The 22,890-nt window shown below is 51.5% G+C and overlaps 9 protein-coding genes across 9 annotated transcripts; 5 read left to right on the top strand and 4 right to left on the bottom strand.

Annotated features, from left to right (window-relative positions):
* Positions 1-356: 356 nt before the first annotated feature.
* On the top strand, positions 357-2,081 carry BCR38DRAFT_355639 (amino acid permease/ SLC12A domain-containing protein; the record flags this gene model as incomplete). The annotated part of the gene is made up of 2 exons (XM_040856966.1): positions 357-805; positions 914-2,081. 2 exons carry the CDS (start codon positions 357-359, stop codon positions 2,079-2,081), a joined length of 1,617 nt encoding a protein of 538 aa, XP_040710144.1.
* Positions 2,082-2,628: 547 nt separating this feature from the next.
* BCR38DRAFT_450595 (heterokaryon incompatibility Het-C) lies at positions 2,629-4,927 on the bottom strand. Its single transcript, XM_040861393.1, has one exon. The coding sequence runs from the start codon at positions 4,761-4,763 to the stop codon at positions 2,742-2,744; it is 2,022 nt and encodes a 673-aa protein (XP_040710145.1). The 5' UTR covers positions 4,764-4,927; the 3' UTR covers positions 2,629-2,741.
* Positions 4,928-5,670: 743 nt separating this feature from the next.
* On the bottom strand, positions 5,671-6,951 carry BCR38DRAFT_379134 (S-adenosyl-L-methionine-dependent methyltransferase). Its single transcript, XM_040857383.1, has one exon. It carries the CDS (start codon positions 6,870-6,872, stop codon positions 5,865-5,867), a length of 1,008 nt encoding a protein of 335 aa, XP_040710146.1. The 5' UTR covers positions 6,873-6,951; the 3' UTR covers positions 5,671-5,864.
* A 557-nt stretch (positions 6,952-7,508) lies between these two features.
* BCR38DRAFT_355684 (isoprenoid synthase domain-containing protein) lies at positions 7,509-8,845 on the top strand (the record flags this gene model as incomplete). The annotated part of the gene is made up of 5 exons (XM_040856968.1): positions 7,509-7,723; positions 7,790-8,227; positions 8,303-8,392; positions 8,450-8,483; positions 8,543-8,845. The coding sequence occupies 5 exons, from the start codon at positions 7,509-7,511 to the stop codon at positions 8,843-8,845; spliced, it is 1,080 nt and encodes a 359-aa protein (XP_040710147.1).
* A 4,786-nt stretch (positions 8,846-13,631) lies between these two features.
* BCR38DRAFT_461565 (cytochrome P450) lies at positions 13,632-15,188 on the bottom strand (the record flags this gene model as incomplete). The annotated part of the gene is made up of 6 exons (XM_040862540.1): positions 13,632-14,139; positions 14,214-14,347; positions 14,394-14,736; positions 14,773-14,891; positions 14,940-15,035; positions 15,105-15,188. 6 exons carry the CDS (start codon positions 15,186-15,188, stop codon positions 13,632-13,634), a joined length of 1,284 nt encoding a protein of 427 aa, XP_040710148.1.
* Positions 15,189-15,926: 738 nt separating this feature from the next.
* Positions 15,927-16,823, top strand: BCR38DRAFT_504820 (uncharacterized protein). The gene has a single exon (XM_040864905.1). It carries the CDS (start codon positions 16,125-16,127, stop codon positions 16,407-16,409), a length of 285 nt encoding a protein of 94 aa, XP_040710149.1. The 5' UTR covers positions 15,927-16,124; the 3' UTR covers positions 16,410-16,823.
* Positions 16,824-18,991, bottom strand: BCR38DRAFT_114152 (uncharacterized protein). Its single transcript, XM_040853404.1, has 3 exons — positions 18,817-18,991; positions 17,664-18,747; positions 16,824-17,610 (listed from the first exon to the last, which is right to left on the bottom strand). Exons 2-3 carry the CDS (start codon positions 18,654-18,656, stop codon positions 17,098-17,100), a joined length of 1,506 nt encoding a protein of 501 aa, XP_040710150.1. The 5' UTR covers positions 18,657-18,747; positions 18,817-18,991; the 3' UTR covers positions 16,824-17,097.
* BCR38DRAFT_114156 (uncharacterized protein) lies at positions 18,830-19,635 on the top strand. The gene is made up of 2 exons (XM_040853405.1): positions 18,830-18,944; positions 19,003-19,635. The coding sequence occupies exons 1-2, from the start codon at positions 18,940-18,942 to the stop codon at positions 19,412-19,414; spliced, it is 417 nt and encodes a 138-aa protein (XP_040710151.1). The 5' UTR covers positions 18,830-18,939; the 3' UTR covers positions 19,415-19,635.
* On the top strand, positions 19,500-20,579 carry BCR38DRAFT_355566 (2-dehydropantoate 2-reductase; the record flags this gene model as incomplete). Its single annotated transcript, XM_040856960.1, has 2 exons — positions 19,500-19,683; positions 19,738-20,579. 2 exons carry the CDS (start codon positions 19,500-19,502, stop codon positions 20,577-20,579), a joined length of 1,026 nt encoding a protein of 341 aa, XP_040710152.1.
* Between the last annotated feature and the right edge of the window lie 2,311 nt (positions 20,580-22,890).

Here is a 22,890-nt window from a genome sequence, read left to right on the forward strand (position 1 = left end):
GGGCTGATTTGGGATGCCCCTGGCAGAGCCGTCCACTTACCATGGAAAAGATTGCGGGCTGGCGGCTTGCCCACACAATGTGCACACACTGTGGCTACACACGGCCAACTACTCACTATGCAACCGATCGCAGGGTTCGCATAAGACGCGATGGATCCCGATTTTGACTTTACGAACCTCGCAGGTCAATCATTCATCTTCGAGACTCAACTCTTGGAGAATCACCTGCGATTCCTTTCCTGATCCGTTCCTGCTGCCCCTATTCCCTCACTCGTTTCCGAGAATTCATGTCGTCCAACATGGATCCGAAGTATGCGGATGCACCGCCCAAGTTCGAAGAGACTGCTGTGGGCACAATGACGGCCAAAAGCTCCAGCGACGTGTCGCCTGGCGAAATACACACCAATATCGACAATTTGCAACGTCGCCTCGGCAACCGTCAAATTCAGCTCATTGCCATCGGTGGCTCCATCGGCACCGCCCTCTTCGTGAGCATCCGTTCGGGTCTGGCCAGTGGCGGTCCCGGCAGTCTCTTCATCGCCTACCTCCTGTACAGCTGTCTCCTGGCCACGGTCAACAACTGCATGGCCGAAATGGCCACGCTGCAGCCCGTCAGCGGTGGCTTTATCCGCATGGCAGGTAAATGGGTAGACGACGCCTTCGGCTTCATGGCCGGGTGGAACTTCTTCCTCTACGAAGCGCTGCTGATTCCGTTTGAAATCACGGCTCTCAATGTGGTGCTGTCTTTCTGGCGCGACGATATCCCTCCCGCCGCCGTCATCTGCGTGTGCATTGTTCTATATGCGTGAGAAATCCCCCGTTCTACGTTATTTTACGTTTTGTGTCAGGCTACGTGACTCCTCTCCCTCCTCCAATGCGCCCGGGCCGAGAATGCTTATCTGTGACGCTTTAGTATCTTGAACGTGCTGGCCGTCAAAGCCTACGGAGAAGCCGAGTTCTGGCTCTCCGGTGGCAAGGTCGTACTGATCTTCATGCTCTTCTCCTTCACATTTGTGACTATGTGCGGAGGCAACCCCAAGCATGACGCATACGGCTTCCGGTACTGGCGTGACCCCGGCGCCTTTGCCGAGTACACGGCCAACGGGTCTACCGGCAACACGGCGCGCTTTGAGGGCTTTCTGGCCGCCTTGTGGTCGGCCTCCTTCACCGTGGTGGGCCCCGAGTACATTGCCATGGTGGCGGCCGAGGCCAAACGCCCCAGCATCTACATCAAAAATGCCTTCAAGACCGTCTACATCCGTTTCGGCCTCTTCTTCATTCTCGGTGCGCTTTGCGTGGGCGTGGTCGTGCCCTACACTGACCCTGGTCTCACCACTGGAAACGGCACCGCCGCCGGTTCGCCCTACGTAATCGCCATGCGCAACCTCGGCATCTCCATCATGCCTGACATTACCAATGCCCTTATGCTCACGAGCATTTTCTCGGCAGGCAACACGTACACGTACGCATCCACCCGCAGTCTGTACGGTCTCGCCCTCGAAGGTCGTGCGCCCCGCTTTCTGACATACTGCACCCGAAACGGCGTGCCCTTCTACTGCTTCTGCGTCGTCATGTGCTTCCCTTTCTTATCCTTCCTGCAACTGGGCGATTCCTCCTCCGAAGTGCTCGATCTGCTGATCGGCCTCATCACCGGCGGTGGCCTCATCAATTTCCTCGTCATGGGCATCACCTACCTCTTCTTCTACCGGGCCTGCAAGGTCCAGGACATCGACCGCAAGACCTTCCCCTACTACGGCTACTTGCAGCCCTGGTGCGGCTACGTTGCCGTCATCGGCGAGACATTGGTTCTCCTGTTCTACGGCTATTCCTCCATCGCCACCTGGAGTCTGAAGGATTTCTTCACCTACTACACCATGCTCTTCCTCGCCATTGTTTTGTTCATTGGCTGGAAGATCATCCACCGCACCCGCTTTGTAGGGTCGCGTGAGGCTGATCTGGTCTGGGAGCGTCCCGTCATCGAGGCCTACGAGTCTTCTATAGTCCAGCCTCCCTCGCACTTCTGGACCGAAATGATCCAGCTTCTTGGATTTCGCCGCAACAAGAAGCAGAACAAGGTCTAAATCATGACATGCTTACGGCAGGGCGATAGGCCCTCTCTCAAGTCTCGACTTGTGCATTGCATGACTTTTGCGATGCTATCAACTTCCACTATGTATATGAGATACCCATTGCAATTCAACTGTATAGCCCTGCAAAGCCCCTGACCTATGTGACATGTAGACCTATCAGAAGCTAGCCCGTTGAGACGTGCTTGTCATCAAAACAAGATTGTACTGACTTGCTTGAGTTAATGATGCTGGGCCAAGGAAAGCTCAAAACGATTCCTGACGACCAGAGGGGCCCCGTAGGTAAATATTGAGCGGGGAACATGTACACAATGTGGAAATTCCACAGCCCTACTCTACGACAAATCAGCGGGCTCTGGTATGTGGCGAGTGGGGTTCCATATTTGTTGTTAAAACTCATCACAATATGGAATGATGTTGGAGATATTTTGAGTATGTGCAGAAAGAGAACCGTTACGGTTTGCAGTCAAGGTTGTCATGACTGCGGAAGCACAACATGTCTAGATTAGACGCAGTGTCATGTAGGTCACTTACAGGGGCAGCAGTTGGGTTAAAGGGAACCTATGTGGCAGTACATCTATCGCTATGCATCTTCTGTCTGTATCTTTGTGTCTCTACGCCTGAATCGCCTTCCAACCGATACGAATGAGTCCGTTACCTCCCAAGCGGCCACAACTTGGTCGCGACCCCCGCCGTTTTCCTCGCAAGCCAAGCCGGAGTCGTAATCGCCATTCGTACGGCATTGACGACCAAGCCCCCCGTTCCCTTGGCCACATCCACCACAGCGCCCCGCGGGTCCGTCATACTTTTACGCGCCGTCCCGACCAGCCAGTAAAAGTCGTTGAATGCCTCGTTGACAGCCCAACTCAGCGGGAAGGAGATTTTCTTGGGCGGTGGCTGTACGTCGGGCCTAAATCCCGGGAACTCAGCCATGCCCTTGTGCTTCCCCTCGATATCTTTGAGCGTGAGCTTGTGGTTCTCGTGACCCCTGGCCTGCACGCTTCCTTTGGTGAGTTTGCTACGGAGCCGTTGCTGCTCATCTGGCAGGTTGTCTCGCCACCACTTCTCGATCGTCTCGAACATGTATTGCTGAATAGGGGTCTTCTTCTCGACAAAAGCGGGATGGTGCAGAATCGTGAGGATTTCGTCAATGGTCTTGTTGGCATTTAGCTTAGGGTTGTCCCAGCATTTGACGATTTGTTGCGTGGTCCAATTGGTTGTGACGGTGGCCACGAGGCCCGCAGGTTGGTTTAGCACGTTGCTGAAATGGTCCTTGGAAAGATCTGAATGACTCGGGTCGGATGCGGATGACCCAGCTTCGTAGACTGCTGCCGAGTTCGCCTTGGCTGCTTCTTCGTCAACCCTGCTCTTGGCCGCTTTGACGGCGTTTCGCAGTTCCTTAACTGAAGATTCAACCATCAGACCAAGAAATCGGTAGACTAATTGATTGGTGTACTCTCCAAGTTGGCTGTTGGAGTCGTCAGATGTGGGTTCGTTGGTTGTCTCGTCGCCTTCTTGCAGCCATTTCGAGATTCGATCATGGAGGTAGAATACTGGCTCGATGGACTGCCAGAGAAAGTTGGGATTCGTAATACCGGAGCCGTTGCCAGAATCCGACGTCAACGAATCCTCCTTGGCCTTCTTGAAGATCATGCCCACGGTCTCGAGCTGTTTCAGGAGTGGGTTCTCGCCGATGGAAACATTGCTGACGGCTTGAATGGCGGCCTTGACAAGGTCAAACAATTGCTCAAAGGCCTTGCCACCGTAGTTGAGTTTCTTCTCCAGTTCACCCAGGGAGCCTTTCGATTGCAAGATCGCCATGTCGTCAGCCTCGCCAAGCAGACTGTGGAATATGTCGAGCATGCCAAATGTCCCCGTGACGATGGGTGGCACTTTCCTCCCTGTCCTTCCGGTAATTTCGACCCTGCATTCGTCACCAACAAAGGCAAAGACCTCGTCTATTCCAAGCTCGAGTAAGCATAGCTCGGTGAAGTTGCTATGGGCAGAAAAGTCTTCGAGGGTGTGGAGCGCGGCGCCAAGATGGATGAAGGACTCTTTTTGTGCGGCCGAATCCTTATGACGCCCTTTCCGTCCCAGCGTGATGCACTGCTCGAGCTGGTCCCGGATGTAGTCGGTAGACGTAGCCCATCCATGGCCCGACTTGGCGATGTAGTTCTTCATACCCGTCTTGGGGTCGGTCTCCAGCTCTCTTGGATCTACGGGGCCTCTCAGGCGCTCGTCAACATCCTTGGCATTGTCTGCATAACCACTGGGGTTGTCTATGTGCTCAACATGGGTGTAGCAGCCGAGTCGGTTTCGGGTAACGTCAAATTCATCCGTCGCAAAGCCAAACTCCATGAACCCCATTACCGAGACAATAGCGCGCAGAATGGGCTCGGGAACATTTTCGAGGCATGTGGTGTCGATGACCTGGGAAAAGTCGCGCAGCCAATTCCCAAAGTAGATTTGCTTGCGCTGCAGCTGAGTGAAACGGTGGTTGGTGATGAAGCTGAAGGGGAGGTGTCTGATGACCTCGGTAATGTCCCCATGGCGCCACACGTAACCCTTGAACTCGCTGCTCCCGGGCACCTCGCCGGCTCCAAATGCTGACGCTGGGCCGACGAGGAGGAGTAAGCAGACGATAATCACCAATACAAAATGAGTGGATGAGGGCATTCTCACAAGCTATCGCGTGCAGCTTCGGCGTCTTCAGAGTTGGTCTGATGTAGTCTGTGGTCATGTAAGTGGCGGTCGGACCTGAATCAATTGTTATATTTCCATCACATGGCATGGACTGCAAAACTGTCAGGCGACAAAAGTTAGGGCCCCCATTCGGGTTCGGTTCCATGGGCCAATAAAACTTTATGGGCGATCAGCCGCAGGTAGCACTGTGCCTACATACAGTGGCAAGCTTCCCCTTGCCCCCCCTCTTCCCCCCTCTTTCCCCCTCCCACGAAAAAAGAGAAGAAATTCAACAACACTAGCTCCAACACGCGGATAGAACTATAGGATCTGGTAGGATTGTAGCATAGTGACATTTCTGAATAGATTCAGGTCCATCGCTATCTGCCATACCATTCGCCTCTGATTTCTAACCACTACAATGGAAAGACAGCCATCAGACTTAGAAGGTGACTCGCTTCGAAATGACGCCGTGCAGCCTCGGATTAGAACGTTTTCGTACGTCTTACAGCCCATTGTAACCTTTTTCTTTTGTGACCTCAAATTATAGGGTCATAAACCAGTGGGGTCAACAGGTAATTTAGTGCAACACCCCGTCCGGTTTGACATTCGTCCAGTAAAGTGCATGCTTCCTGCTGTCATTACTAATTTTAAGGGCTTCGATGGGCTTAAGCAGGAGGAACGAACGCAGCTATCTAATGTCGAAGACCTTGTCAAAAGCGGGTGTGCTCTTCAACATTGCCCTACGTCCCTCAACCATTCACAATCGGTACTTGTCTATGTCCTGTCATTGGGGAACGTACAGTTAGGGCATTGTCATAACCTTGAAATTCAAGCTAGTCGCAGTTGTGCTAAGATGACAGCGATCGGGTTGAGCAACTGCGCATATAGGGGGCTTATACTCTGAGTTGATATACCCACATAATACTTCCTATGCCCTCATTGTGCCCATTGTGGCTTCTCTTGTTTCTAGCTACCTATTTCACCAGTGAGTAATTCCTCAAAATTACTTTCAATGGAATTTGTCCCAAAGTTCCAACTACTAGCGCCAGAAAATATGCCCTTGGTTGGCATTCCAAATGGTCGAATGTGACTTCAACAAGCCTTCTTTTGAGCACTCCATATGCCAATCTCCAAACATTCGCCCCCATTAGCACCTCGGTCGCGGACCAAATTTGTTCTCGCTTTGCTAAACCACTGATCCCAATCATCCTGGTTCTTATTGCTCGCAGGTTTTAACAAGGGCTCGAAAGCGTCGATAAGCCCGACGAGACATTCGAGAGCGGTATCCCGGACAGCCATTTGGTGCGGACTCAACACTCGCAGCTCTCCTTTTTGGCATTCCCACTTAATCTCGCTCAGAGGTATCGCAAGTCGCTTGGAAATCATGCCTTCCAAAGCCTCGGCTTCTGGGGTGAGGAAGCCCCCCAAGGCTGGTCCGATGACGGCACACGGTACAGGGGTGAGACCGAATTTGGCCAGGGCCTTGGTCAGCCAGACGTTGTACTCAACCAGATACGGATTCATAGCTGGACCTAACCTAGTGCTGACGTCCACAGGGTACACCCCGAGTGATGTCATGTCGTTGGTGGACGTGGTGGTCCCTGAGGCCTGGGGCTTCAGCGCACGAACGCTGAGATCCCGCTCCCAAACCTCTAGAGTGCCGCCAGGTCTTAGTAGGCGTAGGTACTCCCCCATGACTACCCCGTACTGAATATCTGTGAAGACCAGGGCCATATCCTTGGCCATGATCAGATCGAACGAGCCACTCTCCAACAGCCATGGCGCCTCCCGCATATCTTGCTGGATGTACTGCCAATCCATGTCCAATTCGGCATAGCTCGCATCCGGCGGGGATGGCGGCTTGATGTCAATTCCCACAAAGGAGACTTTGATTCCTTTTGACTGGAAATGCTTGTGGCACATTATACTCCAAAACCCCGTGTCGCAGCCTACCTCGAGTATCCGCCGTGGTGGCTTACGGGCCAACTCATAGGATAGGATGGGAGTGCCGTAGATTTCCAGCAGAAGAAGCGTCCACAATGATTGGCGGTCAGTTTCTTCTACATCAACAGGTAGTGGGTATACTAGCGTCGAGTCCATGTCGTCTAGGAACACGCGTGATCCTTTGGAAACAAAGAGTTCACGTGAATTTAGCTTGGCGCTACCTTCGGCATTCTTGTCCCACGCCATGAGGAGATACTCCAAAGAGGAGTTCAAATTGAAGACGGTTAGGGTCAAAGTTTCGGCATGACAGAGGGGGGACAAGACTAAGAGAGCAGTTTATCATCCACGCGAAATTACCTGCATGGTAAAAAGGGTGTGATTGTCGTGCTAGCACGCTCTTGTGCCGACAAAAGAAGATTGAAAGATCCCAAATGGGACAGAGAGGTCAATCTACTGATGTGTTGCTTGGGTATAGTGGGTCTGCTATCGGTGTTGTAACGTGTCAAGCGGGTCGGGCCGCTTAGCTGGTATCAGGGCTCCCAACTGGCACCCAATTACAGCCTTGCAATGTCTGTGGGAATAGTCGGTGAAATAACCGCGCTTGCCTGTCTTGACTGTCAAGCCGAACCTAGGTTGGATATAATCGTGGTATTTGGGGACCAAGTACATAAAGGTTGATCACACCATGCGCAAGCGACAGACCGGTCCTCGTCATATGACGGCAACAGCTCCGTGAATATATACCATACACGTCAAATTCACTTTCAAAACCAGCTTTCAAGCAACATGCAGATGGACGGGGATCGAGAAGCCATTTTGGCCCAAATCCGGGGTGGTCAAGTCAAAGTCCCGAACATGCAATCGTATTATGACCGCTATCGCCATGCCATCAGTCCATTGCTCAAGGACCTCACTCCATCCGTGGATGCTACTCTTGACAAATACGCGTCTAACGAAAAAGATCTACGCCGCGCCAAAGCTTCAGCCTTTGACGTATTTGTCGCGGCGTGAGTTGTGCAACCCGACCATTTCGTTCATGGTAGTGGCGAGCTAATATTGAGTCAACTTCCAAGCCAATGGCCGGACCCGGATCTGGAAAGGCTCGAGTTCTGTGCCATGTTCACGATCTGGCTGTTCTTCTGGGATGATGTTGTCGACCGTATAGACGGCTCGGAGCATCCGGAAGTAGCGAACAGCTTGGAACTTGGTAACAAGTATCGCGAGGAGTCGTACGAATACGTCAAATATCACCTTGGCTTCCAGACCGAGGGTGACAGCGAGCCACCATACGATAACCCATACTTGGAATTCTTTGCCATGGCCGCAAAGATCCTGACAAAAACTGCCGACAGGGACACGGCAGCTCGCTTCCTGCACGAGACCAACGAGTTTATCCGCTGTTGCGGGTGGGAGCAAGAGTGTCAACTGGCCGGCAAGATACTTCCCCTCGACGATTACGTGAACCTACGAATGGGCGGCAGTGCCGTGTATACCTATTGTGCTTTCGCTCCGTGAGTCGTTACTCCGCTCCCTATGGAGAGCCAGTACGCTTTTCATCTACTCTTCGGGTATTTCTAACCCTTCAGGTGGATGATTGGCGTATCGCTGCCCAAGGAAATTCTGGACTCGCCGCAGTTGCGAGCCGTTTGGATTGAGGTCAACAAGAACATTTCATTGTGAGATTTGCCGTGAAGCCTCGTTGTCTTTGGCCTATTGCTAACGAGAACCATCAGCTCAAATGACATTCTGTCCATGAAAAAGGAAATCGTGAGTTGTCCAACCATCTATGTGTGGTAATTACGTATACTTATTAGCAACCATTCCAGGCCGATGGCGAGTTTTTGCATCTCGTCCCCGTCCTCATGAAACAGTACAACGTGACCCTGGAAGTTGCAGTCGAGATGGCCGTGAAAGAATGGGCCGCGTGTTTTGATCGATTCGACAAGGCAGAGGCAGAGCTGCGAAAACTGGCATCTGGGTTCAGTTCAGCCATTCAGGAGGATACGGAAAAGCTTATCAGCTGTTTCCAGGCTGTCCAGTCGGGTTGTCAGTACTGGCACAAAAATACGAGTCGGTACGGCGTTGGTCAAGCGATGCATACGGATGGCTCACTGCTTATTACCATTTGATATGTGGGCAAGTGTGGCCTCAGGTATAGGGTTTACAACTCACCTAGGCAGCACTGGTGTATTTAGGGACCCACCCCCGGGGGGGCAAATTGGGCAGTTCGTCCCCGCACACCTTCATAATAACAATACAGCGCCTAATGTTCGGAATCTGACATGACTTACGAAAACTGACCCATTATGTCGAGATATCACGGTTGCGGTCGCCGAATTTGGCTGGCGCCTGTTGTTGAACCTTCAAGGCTAGTAAACCCGAATTGCCAGCTTGCGAGGACACATGGCCACCCATCGTAAGTTACGTTATGGGCCAATGTGCCACCACCCATCGTACCATACAATTTCTGCCTGTGGGGCAGGCATCGTTCGTTTCTACCTACTATGGTATGGCCACATTTCACTCCTTTGGGAATTTCCAGAGACGATCATACTTTCAATGCAATACAATTTGCATAATTAGACCAAAACTGTGACAGATTTTGATCTTCGTGGGTGTGCCGGTGGTGCTGCTGCTGCTTCAACCTACATAGTGGAGTGTGTATAACGTGACTACGGCACAACTGTGGTTAGTTATAACGCGAACACGGAATTAAGCTTACAGGAATGCTTTACTGGAGTCCACATTTACACATTTAAAGAAAGAGGCCATGTTACACGTGATCATGGTGAGAGGGAGACCTAAACCAAACTGCAAAGAATCGCACATCGGAACTGATAAGATGTCGTATGTATGGAATTCTTGCTATATATGAGACCGCAGGAGCAGGCCGTTAAGTTGACCGTCCCACCTTCGCTTGGCGTGAGTAGGGTCTGCGAGTCTATTGGGGATCTCTCGCCGCCATCAATCTCGAGAGAGTATGTGCCCGAAATGACGACGGCGATCTCAACCATCGCATGGAAACTGGCATTTGTCACATTACGAGTCAGGAGTAGATCTGCCAGAGGAGTTGAACCATTTAGAGGGTTTTGGAGATCGTAGGAAAGGGCCTTGCACTCCATGGCTCTCGGACCTGCGCGTGACATTTTGGCGGCGGCGGCGGCGGCGGCAGCGGCAGTAAAATGCGGTTGCGCTGGGCAGCTGGACGAACTTTGGCTCACTTTCCACACTTGAGTTTGCAAGTGGATTTATTATGCCGGCTGCTCCGAGGCAGTGAACTCTGCAGCTCTTGTGGGAACATGAAGGTGGCCGTCAGGTGGGAAGGTACGGCCAAGTACAGGGCTACAAAACCCCGCCTCAAACCAGAAGTAACCATCATAGATAAAGAAAAAAACACATCTTTTTTTGGCCTTCATATAAATCTCCGTCAATGCATCGATATACTCGCAGGGCTGATCCCACGTAGTGCGGGGCTTACGGTATCCAAAACCGTAATTCCACTTGCGAATAGCCCGTATCCCCGAGTACCAGACCAAAGGAGACATCGGCTCCCCTTAAATCCCACAGCTCTGCACCGGCTTTCCCTGAATGCTTTGACATTTGACACGTGGCGCCTACTAGCCTACTGCACGCACGCAGTGGAGGGTACATCATGGGCCCACCTACAATTTGGTTAGCAAATCGCGCTAAACCGCGCTTCTATGTCCACCGTGTTTTAATTTTGCCCGTTAAAAGATCTCAAGAACGAATATTATGAGGATCGGTCAAAACTCAGTTCCCAACTCACTTCACAAGAGCAATGTCATTGGATGCTGGGCCATTTCAAGCTCCGGAGCTTGACAGTTCAAGATTATGCATTCCGGCGGCTGATGATTGGAACGCTGATGAGACTGATATCAGAATTAGCTGTGTTGTTGGCGATCACGAGATTGCCGTGATTCGGCTAATCGAACTCTCTAGACCCATGATTCCCACCAGAATTACTTAGGGTACAACATATGTTGAGTCACCGAAACTGGTTATAACTGACTGCGCCAACCTTGAGTCTGGCACCGTGATCGGCAGTGGAGGCGTGCTTGGAGAGGTAATACCAACATACTGCTCCTTCAAGACGTGACCGATGCAGGGTGGCCGAGACGACACGATTCCAAAAGGGCCGAGAGCCATTGCTCCACTTCAAATAATCGGTTAGATCACCTTTGGCACTATAATAAGCACTCAATCGATAAGTCCATGACTTCCCAGGCCCAGTGTGGCCAGGTTGACAGGCCCGTGACCTTGGTCCGATCTGTTTTGCCACCTCACGCAGTTAGTGTTAGGCCTTGTAGATTGGGTTATTCATAGCGTGCGTCTATGTCTGGTTGGTTTCAACTTGTGGCAGTTTTGACGTCCCTGAACGAAGTGAAATGGGCAAGTAGGGCACAGACCACTAGTAGCTACTTGGTTTTCAAGGCGGGCCGTCCCTAACGCCAAAGGAGTCCCCCGGGGAGCTGTTCCTATCTTGGCGGGGCGGCATGAATCATTGGTAGCTCAGAACATGTCGCGCTATAAATGGAACGACACACCTTCTCGGTTGTTAACTTTTACCATGCTCAAAGTCTACACTACCCCGAAATCTCGTCCAGGCGCAATGTGCGCGGAACTCGGCCGCTCCCGGTAACGCAGAGGATTACAATATTAAGAGTAGTCGGTTTTGGGAGCTTGTGGACCACTGCCTCCGTAATCGTGCGGCCGAGGCTGAAATCTGGATTTGTTAAGCTGTCGCCTGAAAACTGCTATACGGTGCTGAAGCAGAGCCCGGTGCAGCACGCGACGTGGGCTCATTCGAATAAAGTGGTAGGCCGAAATTCGTGAACAGTCTTAATACAGGCCTGTTCGACAGAGGGGACATTCGGCATTTACGAATAGATGAGTCGAATAGCCATTTAGTAGTATCGACTGTGTTTACAAAACGCTGGCGGCAAAATAGATCATATACCCAGAGAGAGAGAGATGGAATGAGGATCTACTAGAACCGAGGCTTCCGAGCAAGTTATTGTGCTTCTTACAGCCGTGGGCCTTTTACAGACACGAGCCTGAATTGGCTTAACATGAGGCGACGTATCCCAGCAGACAGGGACTGAGCAAGGCTGGATGAATTAATATCTCTGATAAATCCATCCAGGCCAGTTCTTGTTCCCTGTGTTCCTCGAGTCTACGTAAAAGCCCGATCCCCACAGCCGTCCCGGCCATGATACGTCATACTGTGGTCGAGAGGCGACAGAGTCTTGAGCTCATCGTAGTCAAAAGTCGTTAGAGCCAAGTCTGGAGATCCGACATTTGATTGGCATCTGTTCCTTGCCGATCTGCCCATGGAAAGAGGTGGCTCTGGGAATATTGCGACATGCGTCGAGCCGCTCTAAGATTGTCTTGGCCTTAGCGAGGCTCCTGTACACACATAAGAGAGAATCCGCTGATGAGGAATCGGTGTAGCAAGGTGGTCACCAGAAGGAGGACGCCTACGATGCGTAACACAAGGGCAGCGTACAGGGTTTTGTTCGGTTTCAGCACGATTTAAATGTACGAATAGACTAGTTGGATGGACCGCGTACCTCTGACATTCGTATAAGAGTATTATGTCCCTCTCCTAATTCTCGCAAAGACCATGGTTCATGTACAACACCACTGACCATTGGCCGCATATGGATGAAAATCCGCTGGCAATTTTTAGCGTCAAGCGCGCTCAGCTCGTTCCTATAGATGACTGGCCCCCTCGCTCGTCTGTTTCCATTTCAGTTTTGTTTCGTATCGATCGAACCTGCAGCGCTCCCACATTCACTCTTTCTGCGGAAAGGCTTCAGTGAACTACATGTAGATATTCTTCCATAGCAGCTCCTGAGTCATCAGATAGATGAGAAGGTCGAGTTCTCTAAGCGTAAAAGTAACTCTCGTTGCAATGCCACGGTTCGTAGAGGGACGCCTTGCGTTAAAAGTTTCTATTCACACGATCTTCGCATCTGTAACTCTCATAGGAGTCCCATGTTAACTGTAGCTAGTGTCGTGACAGCTAGAAAGTCACCAGGTCGTTCACCGTTGCATGCGTCAGAACTGCATTTTCGAGCGGCGGTTCCTCGAATTTCGTCACGGAGGCCTGGGCAGCCCCTTCATCGATGAAATCATGAAAGGATTGCAAGCTGTGGACGCTGTGCGTGCCGGAGCGCTTCTGGCCAAGTCCTGATGTTTGAACTTGTTGCGATCGAGTGGCACTGCCGTTCGAGCGAGTACTCGGGTATGAGGTAGGCAGGCACGCATTGTAGTATTTAGGGACCGCTTGGAGGCGAATTCACATTAGTCCCCTACGCACCTTCGTAGTATTAATACCGTCCCCGGTCGTTAAAACCCGATATATACCGCTTTTATAGTGAAGTTTATTTTATTAGTTATTGTAGGTCCTGTGGGAAGTTGTGGCCTCAGTGTGGAGGAGTACAAGGCAGGTAGGCACACGTTGTAGTATTTAGGGACCCCTCGGGGCCAGCTTGGGATTGGTCCTTCACGCACCTTCATAGTACCAATACAGCCCCTAGTACTTGGATTCCGACAGTTCCATATTAATTTTATTATGAATAAGGGATAGTTAACTAGCTAATTACTACTAACTCCAAGTTAACGTAGGATTGGAATATGGATAGAGGCTGGTGTCAGACCTTACAACAACCAACATGACCACATTCTGCAACAAGTGGGTCCCTCATCTTTTGATGGTCATTTGTTCCAATATCTAGCATCAAACTGTAATTATCCTTGCTGTCGTATCGGAACAGCTTGTTCTCGACAAAAGCCGGGTACCGCTTGCGGCCGTAAGATACCTCCCCTCGTGTCCGGGTGATCATTGTCGGGAAGACACTGCTGCGATCAACGCCCCTGACAATCCACCCATCATCCAACTTTCCGCTTCCTCAAAATAATCCTGGCCCTACCGCACGGTTCTACCAATGTGACTTTTCTCATGCCCGGTGGCCGTTCCTCCACCCTCTCGAAATTATAATCCATAATCAAATGCCCCAACGCAACCTTCTGCAGGTTCGACGCGAACCACCGTCCTGAGCACGCTGGTCTTCCCAGCCCGGAGCTCAAGAAATCTGGGAAAATGGTGGTGATCTTGGGCCTGGTCCGGTCCTGCAGCGCCCGTTTGGGGTTGAACCCGTCGGGATAGTTCTTGGCATCGTGTTGGATGGCCTTGAGTGGGACGGCAAGTGTCGCACCCCGGAGAACGTGCAATCCATTGAATAAAGTGATTCCATCCTTGCTCATGATGGTGCGCTCGAAGCCAACCTCGCGGATGGGGTTAGCGCGGAGACTCTCGCGGACGAACGAGTCCCCACGACCTCGAGGCGTGTAGTCGAGTTGGGCGTTGGGGTCCTTGTGGGCTACTTTGATGGCTGTGCTGAGGTTGTTCTGCAATGCGATGTTAGACGTAGGGCCGGCCGTTTTGTGAGCGATGGGAAAATGGGGACATACCGGTAGATTGGACTTGAGCCCCTTTTCTCTAATTCTTCAAGCATCCGCATCCGCTCTTTGATGACTCGAATGGCATTCTTGGCCGCTATATACCCGTCTCTCGTAGTGGTCTTCTTACCCAAAGGGTCAGCAATCTACAACCATGCCAGTGTACATTCTGAAGCAGCTAGATTGGGAAACTTGCGGTCGAAGAAACGCAGGAATGAAACGAATATACACGGCTAGCGAAAATATATTCACCGCATAATGCACCGTCACATCCATGTACTCGTGGTTGCGGCATAGCGGCTCTTCAATAATGATCCTATTACTAGTTCGTGACAAGAACTTTGTGGCTGTGGCCCACATGTTGATCTTCATCTCGCTGTTCTCGTCAAGTTGCGATTTCAGCACGTCCTCCATGGCAGCCATCATCTCCTCGCTCATCATAACCATCTTGACGGGTAGCTTCTTAAACAGTTCACGGTAGACGATGGGCTTCTGCGTGTTGTTGTCGAGCACCTTGTCTCCGAAAAGTGTATACCTGGCGTGCATGACGTCTCACACGTACGTGTTGAACGATACAACGTTTTCAGGTTGTCTTGCGTACTCGTCAATGAGCTCTAGAGGAAGAAGGAGCATTAATCCAGTATTGAAGTGCGGGAATGGGATGAGGAAGACTTCGCAACCTACACATAGCTATTAGTCAGCGGTTTTCGCTTGGCCCTATGAAGGCTACTGGCTCACCTTCTCGTACGCTGCCACGAAAAGCCCTCCAGCATGGAATATGCACTCGTATGCCACTAAGAAGAATTGCAGGAGTCCCCGCTGCCATTTGACCCACTAGAATCCTTCATACATGGGTGAGAACAAAGCAGACAATGCAGGTTCCATAAGATGCAGCAGCCATACTACCACCATCGCCGCTGTAGCGTAAGCCACAGTCCATGGTATGATGACTTGCCATATCTCCAGACTACCAAATGACAGAGACATCTTATCAGACTTTGACACAATCACAGCATGGAACAATTTGGATTTCCTCGGGGAGACTAGATGCTTGTGTTTCCCGCCTCTCACAGTCGACGCGAAGGATTTTGCTAGTCGTGCTGACGGGATGTTAGAGTGCTAGATACAGAGGCACCGGTTGGGCGCCGGTGAGACGCCGGTCTAAAGACTCAGGAGACATGACCTAATATAGAAGTCTTGGTATATTAAGGAACCGGAGGACCTAGTACCCTGCTGGTCCGATATCCGGGCTCGGCTTCTCCGAATACGGGGACTAGCTATCTATGTAAGGGAGATATCTCGGAGGAAGATAGGAAGGGCAGAGATCAATGAACCATTCTGGGTGACCCTACCTGACACCACCAGTGACCACCCGGTGACCAGCAGTAGAGGTGACCGTTTCTTCCCCTTTACTCTGTACTATTGCCTGCGGCCTAGCTGTACCCTGACACGGGAAGTCAGAGGGATAACTGCAGTCCGGACATCCTCTACAGAATACGTATGTCCAACTTGCTAGCTTCGTTTTGCGAATTCGCATAGGCCCTTGCAGCGATTACAGATAATAAAAAGTAAAGCTTGATCGTTCTCAACAACTGCGAGGTGATGGTTACTGACAATGCGAGTCGTACCCAGCCTACGATAAGTACAGAGATGTCCCAGCGGCGAGTCGCCCACGATGGTGGATTTGGTGGGTTTGGATATACTCCTTACCTTACACAGTTTCGAGAGGCGAAATCACTCGTCGCCGTGTGCATGGGATACATCACAGCGGACACGAACATGTTCTACTTCTGTCATGACAGCAAGTGGACCATCTTCAGTGCCTCGAGTCTTCTCTTCGCGCGAGAAGTCTCGGTCTCAGTGTTCCGTACCAGTTTTCCGCGAGACGGCATGTGATGCATCGTGGAAGATGCGAGCGACGGCATGAGGACACTGCCAGTGAGACTTTGCAAGAGCAACACGCTGTTTTTCATGGTCGTAATGGGAGCCATTTTCGTTGCTTTGAAAACTAAAGGCTTGGTTATAACTTGGTCTGGTGGCATTCAGGTGAACCAGCGATTATTTCTGGGGGCTGTACTGAGGGTTGGCGTGACCATGGGTGCTTATGCCAAGATATTACAGTATCCCAGAGGAAACTGTCTGGCTTGGGGCGCCATGTCGTTGTTGGGACTTTACCGGCAGTGTGAGCGCAGTTGTCTTGGTGGCTGATACGTAAAAAGATAGTTCATCAGGGGAGATGACTCCAGCTTATACAAATCAAGACTCGCTCTCCCAGTGGGGATAAGGCATATGAAGGTCGCGAGATCAGAAAGGATCTCCTTGTCGGAGCGCTCATCGACTGGTTCCATGGTTATGGTAGCATGGCGTTCAAAGGCGCTTTCAATCGCGTAGGAGGGGGATGCCTGACTTTATAGTGCTGTGGCGTGGTGGGGTCATTACTTCACATCCAAGCCACGCCTGCAGTAGCGACTGATTCTGTGAGCTACTACTTCAGTAGGCTATGGAGATGGCACCTTGTTACCTTGGCCGAAGTATTCTCCGGCAGTGCCTAGGTTCAATACAGACGCGATGTTTTGTAGCAATGAGTGACACGGCAGTGAAACAATGAAGGCACCTGTTTAGCGACTAGCATGGTAGGCTTGGCCATGTACTTAAGCGTTCACTGAATGACAACGCAGCGAAACCACGCGAGGTAATTGAATGGCTTTATCTTGGTTCGAATGATGATACCGGATATCAATGCGAATATATCGCTGGAGACTGGCTGGCGTCACAGCGCTAACAGGTAGCAAATCCGGCCGACGGGCTGGAGAAACTGGAGCCTCTGCAATTCGTAACCCTTGCGAATTCGAAGGTTGTGAGGCTGGTACCTTTCCCACTGCCAGGAGGATGGATGTCAAGCTTCATTCGCAACAGGTATGCCATTCTCCATAATCTTGTGTCCGGCAGCATTATAAGTCGCCACACTGAACGACTCAAAATCGGACCTATCCTGCAGGTCCTCCTCACTCATTCTGAGACCTGCCAAAACGCCATGTCCGACCTTAGGCCAGGCGGGCGGTACGGAATCGGTTGAGGACTCGCGCGTGGCTTGTTGTGCGTCGGCTTCGGCCTTGGTGCTCGATATCCGGTTTCCACCGTCCGAGCGGCCGTTGGACAGGTAGGGGGTATCAGGGTTTGCTACCGAGTGGCTAAAGTTGATAGGGCCGCTCCCGGGGCTTGGCTCAGGTCCAATAAATAAGCCCTCGGAGGCACCCGATCCTGCATATATAGTGGAGGAACCAGGCCGTTTCAAGGATGCGCCGGGATCCTGGGCGGGGAAGACAGGAAGATCGGGGTGGAGCTCAAGGCTGTACATGACGAGGTTGACCAGCTGTCCTTGGGGAAGGCTGGACAGGTATGCCCGTTTCTGGTCTTGTCAGAAGACACTGCGTGAAGCATGGTCAGGATGCAGGAACTCACCTGGTCCGCACTCTTGGCCGCCCAACTCACCGCCCTAATAATATCGACCGACTTCTTCTTGGCCGCATGTTTCTCCCTCTTGGACGCGCACATGCGGCAAAACCAAGAGCGAGTCTCATCGCTAACAAACTCATCGTCGATAATAGGGTCGTGACACAGCTGGTGCCAGCAGAAGTTGCAGCCGTCGCAAAAGACGATTTGATTCTTCAGTGGGCTCAGTCCTCGGGTGCACACCTTGCAGAGTGCCTGCTCGGGTGTCCTCTTGCTGTAGTGCTTCCGCTTGCCCGGCGCTGCGGCGGTGGCCGGATTGTACTGGGTGGGCTTGAGGATGTGGCGGCCCGACTTGGTCATGGTGGGGGTGGATTGGTCCTGGTAGGTGTCGTCATCGTCAACTTCCTCGGGCTCCGATGCATCGTCCTGTTCCTTGATGCGCTTGCGCTTGGGGCCGCCCGGCTTGGGAGGTCTGCCTGGTCCTCGCTTCTTGACGGGTTGGAGGCCAGCTCTCGCAGCAGCAACGTTGCCCGAGCCCGTTGCTGATACCCCCAGACCGCTCTGACTCGTGAGCAGACCAGAAGACGAAGACGATGACAGGCGCGCTGAAGGTGCAGCAAGGGGGACAGCAACGGTGGGCATGGGCATGGTCAGCGTGGTGTTCATGTTCATGACGAGGCGCCTCTTGGCGTCTTCGTAGGTGGACTGCTTGATTGCACCTGCGGCCGAGGCGGTGGCAATGGCGCTGTTGATGCTGCTCGTCTCCCCTTGGCGTATGCGCTTGAGGATCATCTCGGTAGCGGCTGAGAACTGAGGCACGTAGGGACGGGCCTGGGATCCGGTCGAGCTGGGTGCTGGACTTGACGCGGCTGGCACAGCGGTAACGACAGGGGCAGCACCCGCAGCAATGACAATTTGGTCGTCTTGTTGCAAGGGGGTAGGGATGGGCGTCTTATCGCCATTGTTACCCGTCGATGGTTCATCCACGTTGCTTGGTGCCATTTTAGAAGAGATGCGACCATGTGTTTTTTCAATCTTCAGGTTTGCATGCGGCTGCACTTGTGTGGGCGAACTGTCACGGCCGAGCTGGCTCCTAGGAGTGTGGGAAATGGTTAGCTGTGCCTTCGCTTCCCATGCTTTGGGGCAGTCAGGGGTTGCTTACCACACCCCAATCAATCCAGTTGCAATGCGCACCACTTTGCACTGACGTATTTGCGAAGGCAGAATTGCTATCCACTCATTACGATGCTGTTTGCAGAAAGATACGTGGTAGAAACGGCTAAAGATGAGGTTGAAATTGCCCTTCCACGTGATATTCACGTGATACCTCTGACGCTGTTGTTCTTAGCTTCGCCCTTGAACCCACGGCGCTTCCCTCCAACGTGCTTTCTAGCTTGAGCCGTTATCATCACAGACGTGCTGGACAGACGATCAGCAGCAGCAATGTGGGATTGCCAGCGATGATGGCAACTAGGGAGAGGTTTGGAAGTTACGGGCGACAATCGGAAGAATCATGCCTGGAGGCTGAGGCTAGCAATGCCCAATGGGGTATTTACAGGCTGCGCAGGCTCGGCAATTGGTACATTGGGAGCTGGAGACTATTTACTCGACTATCGAGGACCAGTATGCTTCTAGAGTTGGTTCAAAGCACAATCAACCAAGTTCCAAAAATCAACTACGCCGAACGTCGGAACCGACGCCGTTTCCCCACTCCAGATTCCGGAGGGCGACTCAGCACAACCGCTGGTTCATGTCAATAAGCTACATTTTTCGCGTCCAGTATACGTGTCTGCGCCGTACGCAGCCCGATTTTGTGTTGCAGATTCGTGATTTCTGGCAGCTATAATGCGGAACGTTTGTTTGATCGGCTGTGGCGCTGTAGGCACCATCGCAGCCTACGTGCTAGAGAAATCAGGACAGGCCCGTGTTACGGCCATCTTGCGATCCAACTATGATGCTGTGGAGGAGAAGGGTTTTGATATTGATTCAGTAGACCATGGAAAGATCCAGGGCTGGAAACCAGCCAAAGGTACACCCCGATTCTCGTCAAACCCGCCTGTCTCACTAATTCGAAACGTTTCAGTCCTACCCTCGATATCCGCTGCTGCACCACTCAAAGCAGAAGAACAGTATGACTTCGTTGTCCTCGCAATGAAAGTCCTCCCCGACACAGTCCCTCCACTGGTCACTGACTTGAAGTCTCTCATAGCCGAGAATACTACCCTTGTGCTTCTCCAGAACGGTCTGGATATCGAACAGCCTCTTGCGACAGCATTTTCCCAGACAATCATCCTGTCTGGTGTCAGCATGATTGGCTCGCGCTTAACGTCTCCATCTTCCATATTTCACGAGGACCCCGATATTCTCAAGCTGGGCCCCTATTTTCATCACGAGGAATCCCTGCCACGTACCGTGCAACTAGACGCCGCACGTCACTTTGTCGGTCTCTACAACCTCGGCCTAGCCGACGCCATAACTCGAAATACAGGCGCCGAATGCATCCTGGTTGAAGATGTGGTCGGCGCTCGCTGGCGTAAACTCCTCTGGAACGGCACTTTCAACACCCTGTGCACGCTTCTGCGCATCTCGGTCGGCGAACTGCTGCGTAGCCCAGGACGAGTTTCATTGTTCGAGGCTGCGATCCACGAAATGGCCGCCATTGCCACCGCCGCAGGGTACGGGGAGTACGTGACCGAGGACATAATCCAGGAGACCATACGAGGCACACCGGAAAGCAGCCCATTTCGGCCTAGCATGCTCGTTGATTTTGAGAACGGCAGGCCGTTCGAGTTGGAGATTATATTGGGAGTTCCCTTGAGAATTGCGGTTGATTTGGGCGTCAACACACCTGTTTTGTCAGGGGTTTATGACATGTTAAAGGTGGTGTTGTGGACTTTGGAAGAGCGTTCCCGCCTGAGTACGTAGTACCGTAAAGAACACGCCGAGGACAAGAAAGTTGCACCAAGGAAAGAGTTCAGGGTCGGCACTGGCCCGATGAGCTTGAAAAATATACGTTGCCTCAATGAGATTATGCAAGCAGACTGCTTGAAATTCGTATGAGTAAGGGGTGAATGTGTTGTGTTGCTTAGCAGCATGCCGACCGCTGTGCAAAGTCATAGTGCGGGCTCCGGGGCATGTTTCCGAGTTACTTTGGTCTCGGCTATGATCGCGTGGGAATCTTCGTCCGTTCCGTACAATCATCACATTCTCCGTGGTACTACTGTTGAAGCCCGTATTACTATCTGGCTTGAGCTCTGGTTTCTGATTCGACTTTCTGCACTTGACTTTGCTCCCTTTCTTCGGTGTCTCGGACTTTCATTCGTTTTCGGGCCTCTTGTGGCTTCCCCTGTTCGTGCTGTTCCCGATGCTTCCTCTTCTCTGGGTTCCACCATCTCCCAGCCATCTGGCCGAACTCACTCAAGTCAGAGTGAGTGTCAGGTCGTTACCGTTGTGATAATGGCCGCAAACAACTCTTGCCACCCTTCCTCATGATCTTTCATGTTGTTGTAGCAATATGTGTCTTTTATGCTGCAAATATTATGTGTGCACGCACAAGTTTGTGAATCAAGGTATGCATCATTGTTTCAAAACTGCGAAGCCTACCCATTACCACGAGAATGTATCTCACGAGAACAGTTCGTAAACCCCCTGCTTTAGAATCAGTTATTCAGTTCTTTAAGATTCTCCATTTTGATCGGCATCCATTTTCCCCTTTCGCACTTCCGCCATCAATGGCCCCTTTGCCAGCGACTGAGTCATACAGAGCTACGATCCAATCTTTTCGACAAGAAAGTTGGTTCCTTTGCGCCATAAATTATCGATAGAGCTTTTGCGCGAGAATTCCCATGGGCAAGCTTCCAGTTTCGTCTTGACTTTCATATCAGATTTATGGCCTTTATCCGTCAAGTCTCAAGTGAATCGGGCATCTATTTCAAAGATGAGTGTCTTGGAAACACCTTGGTGGACTTGCCAGCCGGGTGGCTGTCCCCGACGCGGGTTCTTTGCTGGGAAAGGGAAGGTTTAGGCTGCTCATCAATAAATTTGTGAGACCCATCGCCATCGCCGCTACATGAATTTTATGTAGCTTCTTGTAGTCTCGGGCAAATGAATCTCACGGCATAGTCCACAGAACCCTTTGAAACTATTACTTAAACCAGTGAATGCCTCTCACTGTTGTTCTTTACGTCGTACTAGAACTTCTCCTGTTCTTACCGTACTTTCTTGTCCTCACTATCTGCTGCCACCAGATTTTGCCAATGACATAGGTCAAACTGATGTACGGTCACGATATTATCCGTGATATTCATCGAAAGGTGCTGCATAGTAGCGAGCGCTCAACTAAAGGCAGGTAGAAGCTCTGAAAACGAAGGCCACGCATAGATTAGCCTCCCTTCCATGCAATTTTGAAAAAAAACTTCATTACTTGAAAATATCCTCCTGCTTCACTTGTCAAGGCGGAGTAGCCAACCTTGCCTAAGCTGACATCCACGTAGCCGAGAAACCTTTCGTCCTTTCTGTGACTCCATGGGTACAGCCAAACACTTCGTCCCGCTCCTCGCCTTCTCTTTCCTCAGTTACAATTTCAATAGTATTCACCTCGTTCCCTTCCAATCTTCCCAGCATTGAGCAGTATCGTTGCACAGGGAACGTTGGCAAGGATGTACTAAAACATCTACAGACGTCAGTCAGCCGTTGTGAGCAACTTGGCAGAGGTGTGCCATGAAGGACCTGGTGATAGATAGCAGAACAGAACAAGAGTTAATTAGACAGTACGACGAAACACACTTGAAAGAACACACCCAGCTTGCACATCATATCTTGACAAGATGCCACAAGGTTCATGTGACAGGTCAATCAACCAGTGATCCCACCCACTTTGAGCCAGTTGCAAGCCAACAGGGCCGCCGCCACCTCGACCCCACAAGCAGCTGTCAGTAGTTCCTATTTGGTTCTCCCACCAGACGTGGTAGTTGCGATGTCAATCTTATTTTATTATTGTTAATCTAGCCACGGCAGCAGCTGTCAAGAGACAGGCTGTCGATTAAGTTAGGCCATGCCATGCCCCCATAGCCATCAGTGTCGGATGAAGCTCTCTTGCAGGGTGCTACTGACCATGAGAACGTCAGTTCGAGCAAGAGTAGCCTCTCAAACGTTGACATATCCCATGGCGCCTACTGCCGCAGCACGTGCCAGTACTATTTCCCATAGTCCATCATTCTTCTTCTGCATTTGCCCA

The sequence above is a fragment of the Pseudomassariella vexata genome (genome assembly GCF_002105095.1).
Source record: "Pseudomassariella vexata strain CBS 129021 chromosome Unknown BCR38scaffold_22, whole genome shotgun sequence".
Classification (NCBI taxonomy): Eukaryota; Fungi; Ascomycota; class Sordariomycetes; order Amphisphaeriales; family Pseudomassariaceae; genus Pseudomassariella; species Pseudomassariella vexata.

Coding starts and splice junctions, on each gene's coding strand:
- BCR38DRAFT_114152 (XM_040853404.1), bottom strand. CDS start 18,656: ATGGCACCAAGCAACGTGGATGAACCATCGACGGGTAACAATGGCGAT. Junction 17,611..17,663: donor CGGCCAAGAGTGCGGACCAG/GTGAGTTCCTGC, acceptor TGACAAGACCAG/AAACGGGCATACCTGTCCAG.
- BCR38DRAFT_504820 (XM_040864905.1), top strand. CDS start 16,125: ATGAGGACACTGCCAGTGAGACTTTGCAAGAGCAACACGCTGTTTTTC.
- BCR38DRAFT_450595 (XM_040861393.1), bottom strand. CDS start 4,763: ATGCCCTCATCCACTCATTTTGTATTGGTGATTATCGTCTGCTTACTC.
- BCR38DRAFT_379134 (XM_040857383.1), bottom strand. CDS start 6,872: ATGGACTCGACGCTAGTATACCCACTACCTGTTGATGTAGAAGAAACT.